Genomic DNA, 12,476 nt, shown 5'->3' with positions numbered 1-12,476 from the left:
CAAGAATACATCAAAATCCTAGAGGAGAACATAGGCAATAACCTCTTTGACATTGGCCACAATGACTTCTTTCAACTCATGACTATAAAGGCAAGGTAAACAAAAGCAAAAATGAACTTTTGGGACTTCATCAAGATCAAAACCTTCTGCACAGCAAAGGAAACAGTCAAGAAAACTAAGAGGCAAGACAAGGAATGGGAGAAGATATTTGCAAATGACATTACAGATAACGTGCTGGTATCCAAGTTGATCTATAAAGAACTTGTCAGACTTAACACCCAAAAAACAAATAATTCTGTCAAGAAATGGGCAGAAGACATGAACAGACACTTCTCCAAAGAAGACATATAAATGGTTAATAGACACATGGAAAACTGTTCATCACTAGCTGTCAGGGAAATACAAATCAAAGTCACAGTGAGATACCACCTTACATCACTTAGAATGGCAAAAATCAACAAGGCAGAAAACAAGTAGTGGTGAGGATGTGGAGAAAGGGGAACCCTTTTACAGTGTTGGTGGGAATGCAAGCTGGTACAACTACTCTGGAGAACAGTATGGAGGTTCCTCAAAATGTTAAAAATAGAGCTACCCTACAACTCAGCAATTGCACTACTAGGTATTTACCACAAAGATACAGACATAGCGAAAAGAAGGGACATATGCACCCTCATGTTCATAGCAGCAATGTCCACGATAACCAAACTGTGGAAGAAGCCAAGATGCCCTTCAACAGACGAATGGATAAAGAAGATGTGGTCCATATATACAATGGAACATTAGCCATCAGAAAGGATGAATACCTACCATTGACATGGATATGGATGGACCTGGAGGGGATTATGCTAAGTGAAATAAGTCGAGCAGAGAAAGAACCTTATCATATAGTTTCACTCATATGTGGAACATAAGGAATAGTGTGGAGGATCACAGGAGAAGGGAGGGAGAACTGAATGGGAAGTAATCAGAGAGGGAGACGAACTGAGAAAGTCTGGACTCTGGGAACCAAACTGAGGGTTACAGAAGGGAGGGGGATGGGTGGATGGTATCACAGGGTGATGGGTATTAAGGACAGCATACGTGGTGTTGAGCACTGGGTGTTATATGCAACTAATGAATCACTGAACACTACATCAGAAAATAACTATACTGGCTAATTGAACATAGTAATAAAAAATAAAATAAAATAAATATGTTGCAAAAACAAGTAAACAAACATGCATCCCTTCAAAACGATGCAAGTTCACAACTCAGGTTTACTGTTTACCACTTTAATAGCAATATCGTAAGCTGTATTAAAATCAGGAACCAAATCTTTGTTTTCCAATATGTCCTTCCAGATTAAAGAAGGCATCAAAGTGCAGTGTGAGCAATAAGGCAACTCATTTTCATCTGGGCACCATGCGTGTCAGCAACACCCAAAGAAGTATTCCTGCCATTCTCAGCACAATCCCAAATTAACTTGGGTAAAGGCTTTCGAAGTCTTGAAAATTCTCACCAATGGCATTCCTAGATAAGTCTTAACAAGTCAAACTGAAAATATGTATCATTAATTGGGAACAATTGGAAACATCTGTAGCTCCATCCATGTGAAGGCACATGTTTTATCTTTGAAACTTTTTTTTACCACAATCTGTCGAACAATGATTTCTATTACTTTATGCACTCTAAAAAAAAACCCAAAGTTTTCCGAATAGGAAATAAATAATGACTGAAGGATGAACTTGACAGTGATCCTGTTTTTAGCAATGATCAGTGCACCAGGTATTAGACTTTTTCTAGTCATTTATGATGTTCCTGCTAATTTGCCTATGGTTTCTAAACCAATTTTAATAGTTGCGGAAGATAGTAAGTTTATTAACATTTTTACTAGTACCTTCTGCTGGTATCCTAAAAATACCAATCGTCAATCTGCCGTGAACCTAGAAGTGTGTTGGAAGTGAAGGAAATAAAGGAAAGCAAAACCCAGTAATTTGGGTTGCAGCAGTTTAGCTTAAATTTAGAGTTATTGGTCCTCTGGAGGTAACCAGAAAAAAGAAGAATTAAGCATTTGCTTCTGGTTTTTTTTTTTTTTTCTTCCACCCCCACCCCCAATATATTATTTGAAACTGTAACATATATTTTAAAATATAAAGTTACTTCAATACTGCTATAAATGTTTTTCCTTAAAGCTTCATTTATTTACATTTGCTTGTAAAACATCTTCCATGTTCATCATGTTGGTCACAGGAAGTGAGGTATAATGTGTGCCTAACAATCAGGAGGCACATTCACCTCCATTCCCCTCACCCATGGCAGACATGGCTAATCAACCATGGCATTCTTTGCCACTGAAGAACTCTGAATTTGGGGGTCTCGGGAATCCATTTCCAACCAGCAGCTGCTGGCATACAGGCTGCCGACTACTTCCTGTCCTTGGTACCAGAGGAAAACTTCGGTCACCGTGACCACCCTCCCTATTTGCTAGCTAAAACATCTTGGGAAAGGCGTGTAACCTGTTTTGTAGCCCTCACAGGATTGTTACACAAATCAAAAGATTTAATTCCTGTGAACACATTTTGTAAACCAGGCAGTTGCAATCACAGGTTGTTTGAAGAAATCGGCTTAATTCTTTCGGAATGCGAACACCACCATCTCTGTAGTTGCTCTGCACCTTGGCTCTTCCCATACGTATTTATTGGATCTATTTTGTAAGTGTTTTTTTGTTTCTTTCTTTCTTTTTTTTTCTTTTGGTTTTATTAAAGCTATGCACACTTGTACTCCTTATGAATGTGATATCTGATACTAACTAGAAGAAAATGCTGCTGAAGGAGAAGGCTAGAAGTCTCACACCTGGCTCATCAGCACCGTGTTCTGGCAGTCCTCACTGCTCGGCTGGAGGCTGTGTGATTAATAGCCCCTCTTCCCAATTATGGGGATATTATATTCATCTTCCTTTGGCTGTAGATGGAAGATATCTTATGTATGTGCGATGCAAATGTGGGCTTTGTGAATACTAATTTCCAAATCAGCTAGGAGTTGATTGGCAGAAAGCTGAACAACAGGGCAACAGGATTGCCAGGGGTCAGGAATCTGTGAAAGAAAGGCTGAATGAAGTTGGAGGAAATGAGCTAGAGAAATTTGGAAGAGCAGTAGCTAGGAGAGCAGCAGTTTGGGAAAGCAGATCTAAGCCAGACATCCTGGAAGAGAGGGCAGCTTCAAAGATTGGTGGGAGCAAGGAGAAGCAGGGGGTTAGCTGACTTTCCAGAACACGGGGTGGAGTTAAGAAGACTACGGTATGCCACAAACTGCACAAACTATATTCTCTGTCTACCACATCCCCAAAATGCACATATTTGCAACTGGTTTGAATCCTAATGAACCTCATCCCATTTTTGATTGTGACATTGTCAAGGTCAGGGATCCTGTCATTTGTTTTTCAGGATGCCAGCAGGGAACAAGCACTCAGGAAGTATTCACTGAACCCAGCTGAATGAAATGTTGGATTGTCTGGGGGGGTGGTTATTTGGGTAACATGAAAAGGGAAGGAGCAGAAATTCAAGACACCATTTCATCTCTTAATCATGACAGCAGAAGCGATCAGAATGCCTATAGGAAGATCTAGTTGGAAGGCTTCTAATTAGTAGGCAGAGCAAATTGTTCATGGTAAGTCCCATTTTGGTTTCCCTTCTAAAACCTTAGTTAAGATATACTAGGTTTTCTGTACAGCAGATGCTTTCAGCCTGAGGCTGGCTAGACAACAGCAAGCCTAAAGACAGAAAGGGATTTGAAAATTCTCCAGGTAACTGGCTGGGTACACTGTTGCTAACTGATTCTCAGATGATCCACAGCCGGCAACGCCAAAGAAAAATGCTGGGTGGAAGAACAGGTGGAAAGGGGAGATGTAAAGATACCACATCCTGTGATGGTTTGTTCAAGCTATTTCTTACTCATATAGGGGCAATGTAGACAGCAGTGAGAGCCAGTCACTTTAATTATCGGTCACATCTGCTTTTAGGGACATTCCTTCCATCTTCTTTTCACTCCAGCCACTTTTACAGATGATTTTACTTTGGGCAGTATGTCAGCCTCAGGTCCATTGTGTTTTTTTTTGTTTTTTTTAGCAAATACCTGTGTGCTAAAATTTTATGTAGGTATAATAAATCTATGAATATAGTTTATATATACACAGATTAATTCAACTCTTTAAATCAGTGACACATAACTATCCATGCACATAAGCTATATCCTTACAGCATCCTTGAGGCATGAACGGAAATCTTCCAAAATGTGTGGGTCCAGTAATAAAGGCACCTCCAGAGACGATGTTTTATCTAAAACCCCTCTCTAACACATGATCTCTTCCCCAATACCAGAAACATTTTATTTTTCCTTTATGAGAATGAATACTTCATCTAAATGGATTTTAAATAATGAAATGACTTTCCCCATCCCATCAAATCTAACTTATTTTTATTTCAAGATAATTAAAATGAACAGTTTTAGAGTTTCAGAGTATTGTAGAAGGATGTATTTATTAAGAAGTGTCTCAGGTTGCACATATTCAAGGGAGATCACTCAATGCTTTAGCCAAAACATAATTCAAATATTCCGGAAATAATTTACGATGATTTCCCAAAATTCATATTCTCCCTTCTCCTTGGCCATTTTGCAGTTGGGTAGGACTGTGTGACCAGTTCTAGACAATAAACTGCGAACAATGAGCTTCTCTTCCCAAAGAGAAACATTTCTGTGCCAGTGTAGATACTCCAGATCTATCTATGCTCTCTGGCATGGCAACCCATGATGACTGAGATGGTGGCTTCTCCACCAACCTTGTTTTTTTAGTGGCGGTGATTGGCAGAACCTTCCCTTCTACTGATCAGTAAGAATTAACATTTATGGTTTTAGTCACAATGATTTGGTAATGTTTACTAGCACAGAATACTCAGCCTACTATAGTTTAAGGGTGTGTATGTGTATGCATGTGTGTGTATCTATATATTTATTTTAAAAATCTAATCAATATATATTTTATATATATATATATATATAATATAATACATATACATTCATATGGTTTTATTAATTCCAGAAGAATTTTATGTGAACTAATTTGAGGCTCTTCTATCCAGAACACATTATGTCTTGTTATTTAAAAATTGTTGAGTTAACATCATTCTCAAAATAACTAACTGAAGAAAGACTCAAAAAGCAGATTCTAGAGGTGCCTGGGTAGCTCAGTCATTAAGTGTCTGCATTTGGTTCAGGTTGTGATCTCAGGGTCCTGGGATTGAGCCCTGCATCTGTCTTCTTGCTCTGTTGAAAGCCTGCTTCTCCTTCTCCCACTCCCCTTGCTTGTGTTCCCTGTCTTGCTGTCTCTGCCAAATAAATAAAGTCTTAAAAAAAAAAGCAGATTCTATTTGCATTATTTGTCATCAACAATTTTAAGGCTATGTACAGCAGTTCTAGATCTACATGAAGTCTAAGAAAGATCTGTACATACAGGCTATGTAAGAAATAATTGGAAACATGTATAATAAAAAAATTGCCTTTATAAGCCCTGTAAAATTATGCATTTAGGCTTAGTAAAAGTCTTTCTTAAGAAAAGGTTATATTTGTTTCACATTGTCATAGTGATACAACATAAAATAATATGGTTTTTTTTTTTTGAGTATTTATTTATTAGAGAGGGAGAGAGAGCTCATGAATCAGGGGAGGGGCAGAGAAAGAGGGAGAGAGAGAATACCCAGCAGATTCCTTGCTTAGCAGGGAGCCTTATGTGGTGCTCGATCCCATGACCCCAAGATCATGACCTGAGTTGAAATCAAGAGTGGGATGCTTAACTGACTGAGCCACCCAGTCACCCCCAAAATAATATGTTTTATATAATAGACATGTATTATACAAATATGCTCTAGAAATACTGTATACAAATATGGAGGAATCCTTTATAACTCTTACTGCCCCCTGCTGGGGGGTTTCTTTTTCAGTTTAATACAATATAAATGGAGGCATGACAGTCCTAGAAGCAGAATTTATGAAAAACTAAATTGTTTTGAAAAAGGGGGGAAATGATAGAAGGTGATGAGTTGTACTTCAGAAAATTCTAGGAAGAAGAATATTAGCAAACAGAGAGGAGAATTCCCAGGGTTAGCAACACAGACAGAAAGAAGCACTAGGGGAAAAAATATCTATTGAAATCATATAAATTTTACATCATGTTAGTTGTGAAGACTCTCTGATCTTTCTGCAGGAATCTTTGGAAAAATCTTATTTACCAAAAGCCAAATGATCAAACCCTGACTGATTGAATTTCTTACATAAAATGCTGAAGATGCCATAGCCTATTTACTAATTTACCGATTGATGACTTTTTACTATGCCCTGGTTTAACCTGATAAATGTCTATAGAAAGGGGAATTAATTAGAAAAAATCAAATAGCCACACTTTATCCACAGATTCCATTTGTGTGCACTAAATCTGCATGGCGATAAAACAATTCTAAAAGCACTAGAAGAAGTGGTTGATGGTCAACACTTACTGCGAGAACAATCTGGAGGGAACTATGAGCCACTTCTATGTACTGGTACTCCAGAAAACACCCTGAGACCGTGATGTAGCGATGGTCTTCTGGGGCCCAGTCTGGTGCAGGTGTCACTGATGTTACCGTACATCCTGGTCCATTCTCCATCCACCAAGATCGGTGCATTGAAATATTAAAAGTCAGGATAAGGTCTGTTTCCTGCAAGAAGGCAATTTATAAGGATGAGAATTACTTTACAAATGTTAGTCAGCTTATTTTAAGGGACTGACTTGGTGTTTTCCAATTGGAAATGTGTTTTTCCCCCCTCCCCTTACCCTATTTTATGGACAGAAAGGAAACATCCCAAGTGAAAGTTATGTGTCTATAGATTCCATTTATGAGGCTTGCTTGACTACAACATAAATAAAAATATTTACTGGTAAAATTATCAATGACTGACATTAATTGTAACATTGAAGAGTTCTTACTCTTGGGGACTTACAAATATTACAAAAGGAGTGATTTAAACTATTTTAAAATGTGAAGTTCATCATATTTTAAATCAGCTACTTTTTCAACCTCAGAATATTTACCTTTTATACATTTAAATACTAAAGTTGTACTTCAATTTGGCAAAATTTAATATAATGTGGCTAAAACTAAAATTTGTACGAACTTTACCTAATAAAACATATCATTATTTGGTCAAAATGTTTCTTAGGAAATATTAGCAAATTCTTACAGAGTAGAGATAATAAGTCAACAACCCTTTCATTGAAGTTCAGCATGTTAGGTAATGTGTAGCCATAATGGAATGGGAGGTAAATTTCTGTACTTAGAGAGTTTATAATTACATACGCAAACAGGCAGACACATGTTGTCTTCCAGGAAGAGAATGACTGAAAGGAAAATGGCAAACACAGTAAGTCAAGGGAAGATGAGTCCTAACAGAGAGGGTCAGTGGTAGAAAATAAAATTATTTCACTCTCAGTGATAGTGCTACAAGGTAATAAATACCAACTATTCTTACTCCAAAATGAGATCCTAAGAAGGATCTGCATAAGAAGATCCTGCATAGAAAATAATCTTAAATCAGGTTTTGTGACCTCACTCACTCGCTCACACAGAATGTGAACACTCACTTGAACACTCACTCACACAGAATGCCTGGAAAAGTTCAGCTGAAGTGGTCAGGGGATTTGTAGATTGGAAGGATGATTCCTCTGGAGCGAACTATGGTATGAGTCACATGATCTCCAGGGACGGAGCAAGTTAATCCTCTTTCTTTCCAGCCTATTGACAAAGGCTTCAAAGCACCTCTTGCAACCTGGGAGGTAGAGCAGACTAGTTTCTGACTCAGGCCCTCAGGCCGGATACATCTTAAAGAAAGCCTGTGGGTAGAGCTACCTGCAAATGGCCAAACAAAAAGTTTCTACACTTTTTGATTACATTTATTGGTTTTTGAATGTTGAACCAAGCATGCATATCTGACACAAACCCCTCTTGGTGTGGTGTGTACTTCTTTTCGCACATCGTTGGATTCAGCTTGCTAGTATATTTTTGAGGATATTTCCATCTGTATTGTAAGAGGTATTGATCTGTAGTTTTCATTTCCTGTAATGTTTGTGTCTGATTTTGATATTAGGTTAATACTTGCTTCTTTGGAATGAGTAAGAAAGTCTTCATCTGCTTCTATCTTCTGAAAGAGATTGTAGAAAATTGGTATGATTTCTTAAATGTTTGGTAGATTTACCAGTGAACCCATTGGGCCTGATATTTTCTGTTTTGGAAAGTTGTTTATTACTGATTCAATTTCTTTAATAGATATAGGCTTATTAAAATTGTCTATTACCTCTTGTGTGAGTTTTGGTAGATTGTACCTTTGAAGGAATTTGCCTAGGTTATCTAGGTTATTAAATTTGTGGTCCTAGAGTTGTTAATAACATTCCTTTATTATCCATCCAATGTTCATGAAACCTGTAGTGATGACCCCTCTTCCATTGCTGATGATATTAGTAATTTGTTTCTTCTCTGATTTTTTTCTTATTGTGGCTAACGGCTTATCAATTTTATTGATCTTAAAGAATCTGCTTTTGACTTAATAGATTTTCTCCATTGTTTTCTTGTTTTGAATTTTATTTCTGCTCTGATTTTTATTATTTCTTTTCTTTCTGTTTACTTCGGATTTAATTTGCCTTGCTTTCCTGAAGATAGAAGCTTAGTTACTGATTTTAGATCTTTCTTCTTTTCCGATATAAGCATTTAATTCTATAAATTTCCTTCTAAACGCTGCTTTCATTGCACTGCAGAGTTTGATATGTTGTGTTTTCATTTAATTTATTTGAAATAAGTTTTAGCTTCTCTTGAGATTTTTTTTATGATCCAAGTGTTATTTAGAAATATACCTTTAATGACCAAGTGCATGGGGATTTTCCAGTTTTCAGTTGTTGATTTCTTTACACTTTTGTGGGATATTTTTCACTATCTTTCTGTACTGTTTCTATCACTAATTCTTTTTTAAACTGACCAACAGAACTGCAAAAACGCATTCAATATTAATGTCTACGTGATCTAACACTTTAAACCAATCAATTCCTTGTCTTTTTTTTTTTTCCTGGGGATCTCTGAACTGGAGTCTCAGTCTTCTTCTCTCATCAGTCTCTATGCAACTGATGCATAGATTTGGACATGGGACTTCACTTAATATCATTAGTTCTCTCTTTCGTTGGATCCCCAGTTTCCTCTATTTGACTAAGATGACCTTAACATTCCCCTCAGTTTGACTAAACAGGTTTCTTCCTGAGTATAGACCTTGACCACTCTTTCCTTAGAGCATTTCCTTTAGAAAACTTGCAATTATAAATTCTTCCTTTGTTCCTTCAAGATGTAAATTTTATAAAACTCAGGAATGTCTTTCTCAAGTCCCTGGTAGCCATTTCTTCGAAATGTCATTGTCAAGAAAGATAACATCAATATCTCTCAGTCTCTGTGGATAGGTAGAAGTCTAACATTGAGGGGCGCCTGGGTGGCTCAGTGGTTTGGCCTGCAGCCTTCGGCTCGGGTCATGATCTCAGGGTCCTGGGATGGAGCCCCACATCGGGCTCTCTGCTCCGCAGGAAGCCTGCTTCCCTCTCTCTCTCTCTTTCTCTCTGCCTGCCTCTCTGCCTACTTGTGATCTCTGTCTGTCAAATAAATAAATAAAATCTTAAAAAAAAAAAAGAAGTCTAACACTGAGAAGCAAAAATTAACAGACACAAATGACCTAATCACATTGACTAACCTCTCCAACAACGTCCTCAAGTACTTTTCCATTAGCTCAGCCCAGCATTTACAAATCTTCCCAACTTTTGTTTCAGTGGAATTGAGTTTAAGTTCTCTCCTCTGTAACAGTCATAAATAAAATTTCTTGCCTGTTTAACTTGGAGTTGAGCTCAGTACTACACTCACCTCTCTCTTCCTTATTATAGTAGTTAGAAAAACCTGTCTTTCCATTTTTAACAATTATTCAGTGCAATTTTTCTTAACAGCTCTCATGTCTCTTTCTAGGTTTTTTCCCTTGCTTTGCAGAGTACAAAATTCATTAGTTTCCTAAGAATAGGTGAGTGATGTCAAGCCTTATGTGTTTTCAGTCAGCTTTTATATTAATCGGTATTTTTGGTGGATATATGCTTCTTTGTTGAAGAAGATTTCCTCTCAGAGTGGGTGAATATTTCTCCATTATCTTCTGGTTTCTTTTATAACAGTTAAGAAACCTGATTCCATTTTGTTTCCTGCAATTTTTTTATGTAACTGTTCTTTTTTCTGATCTCTTACATTATTTTGTTTTCAATAGTGAATATTTCAAAAATATTGAAAAATGCAGAGGGTCTTACAGCAATACCTTTATACCCATCACTCAATCTCCTTAAATCTTATGTTATATTTGTTTGTTGTCTTTCTTTTAATAAGATTTTATACATAAAAATAATGCTGCCTCTGTGCTCCTCTTATATATTATTTCCTTCTTTCCTTCTTCATAGATAATTACTATCATGATTTTGGATTAATACTCTCATGAAAGTTCTTTATAGTTTTACTAAATGTTTACATATTCATTAATAATATAAAATATTGTTTTAAGTCTTAAAATGTGCATATTCACTCAGGTGGAACCTAAAAAACCAAAACAAATGAATAAAAAAACAAACAAAAATTAGAATCACACTTGTACATACAGAGGACTGATGGTTGCCAGAGGGGGGGTGGATGGGTAGGGTAGGCAAAATGGGCAAAGGCGAGTGGGAGATACAGGCTTCCAGTCATGAAGTGAATAAGTCATAGGAGTAAAAGGAAAATACAGGTTATATAATCAGTGGTATTGTAATAGTGTATGGTGACAGATTAGCTGCCCTTGTGAACATAGCATAATGTGTAGACATGTTGAATCACTACATCGTACCCCTGAAACTAATTTAACATTGTGTGTCAACTATACTCAAAAAATAAATTTAAAATGAAAAAAATAAAATGTGTAAAATGTGTATACCCTCTAATTTATTTTGCTTCCATATATTTTTCAAGTTTATATAAGTAGAAAATCTTCATTTCATATAAGTTCTATAAGCAGAAATTTGATGGCTTTTTCTTCTTTTGATTTAATTTATAGAGCATTTGGAAGGCATTTCCATCATGAGGCTGTTCCTTCCATTCCAGAAAACATTCTTGTATTTTATCTAAAATTGTTCCCTCCTCTCCACTTTTTCTGTTACTGTAGAAATTTCTGTTAGTCAGACATTTGACTTCCAGGATTAACCTCTTACATTCTTATCTTTTCTTCCCCATTGTTCATATCTTTACCAACTCCATACAGTGTTATACTGAATTATATATTTTATTTTATTTATTTTTTTTTAAAGATTTTATTTATTTATTTGGCAGAGAGAAATCACAGGTAAGCAGAGAAGCAGGCAGAGAGAGGAGGAAGCAGGCTTCTCGTGGAGCAGAGCCTGATGTGGGGGCTCGATCCCAGGACCCTGGGATCATGACCTGAGCCGAAAGCAGAGGCTTTAACCCACTGACCCACCCAGGCGCCCCTGAATTATATATTTTATTTTTAATATTTTGAATTTTAGGAGTTAATTATTGTCTTTGTATTTTTAAATTGTTTCTGATTTTTCTTAGTTTTCCGATTTTTTTAAAAATTGTGATTTTCACATCAGTTTTGTTTTATCTGAGTTAATTATTTTTACTAAATAATTAAGTTGATAAATTAGTAAATATTAATAAAATAATTATCAAGCATCTACTATGTGCTATATGCAACAATCCTGCTTTTATAAGTGTTTATCATGTAGTAGGGAAAATGGACAACAAATACATAAATATATAAAAATATCAGCGTCAATGAAAAAGTGCTCCATATCACTCGGCATCAGGGAAATACAAATCAAAACCACAATGAGATATCACCTCACACCAGTCAGAATGGCTAAAATCAACAAGTCAGGAAATGACAGATGCTGGCGAGGATGCGGAGAAAGGGGAACCCTCCTACACTGTTGGTGGGAATGCAAGCTGGTGCAGCCACTCTGGAAAACAGCATGGAGGTTCCTCAAAATGTTGAAAATAGAACTGCCCTATGACCCAGCAATTGCACTATTGGGTATTTACCCTAAAGATACAAACGTAGTGATCCAAAGGGGCACATGCACCCGAATGTTTATAGCAGCAATGTCCACAATAGCCAAACTATGGAAAGAACCTAGATGTCCATCAACAGATGAATGGATCAAGAAGATGTGGTATATATACACAATGGAATACTATGCAGCCATCAAAAGAAATGAAATCTTGCCATTTGCGACAACATGGATGGAACTAGAGCGTATCATGCTTAGCGAAATAAGTCAAGCAGAGAAAGACAACTATCATATGATCTCCCTGATATGAGGAAGTGGTGATGCAACATGGAGGCTTAAGTGGGTAGAAGAA

At 36.7% G+C, this 12,476-nt stretch overlaps 1 protein-coding gene across 4 annotated transcripts in view; it reads right to left on the bottom strand.

Annotated features, from left to right (window-relative positions):
* Positions 1 to 12,476, bottom strand: part of NKAIN2 (sodium/potassium transporting ATPase interacting 2) — a 1,019,864-nt gene that overhangs the window by 178,825 nt on the left and 828,563 nt on the right. For all 4 annotated transcript variants that reach the window (XM_059400652.1, XM_059400649.1, XM_059400650.1 and 1 more), the window contains one exon: positions 6,525 to 6,725. In XM_059400652.1, the coding sequence (XP_059256635.1) occupies positions 6,525 to 6,725 (201 nt within the window). The remainder of the gene's footprint in view (positions 1 to 6,524; positions 6,726 to 12,476) is intronic.

Source organism: Mustela nigripes, chromosome 5 (genome assembly GCF_022355385.1).
Source record: "Mustela nigripes isolate SB6536 chromosome 5, MUSNIG.SB6536, whole genome shotgun sequence".
Classification (NCBI taxonomy): domain Eukaryota; kingdom Metazoa; phylum Chordata; class Mammalia; order Carnivora; family Mustelidae; genus Mustela; species Mustela nigripes.
This window is presented reverse-complemented; position numbering and strand designations above follow the sequence as displayed.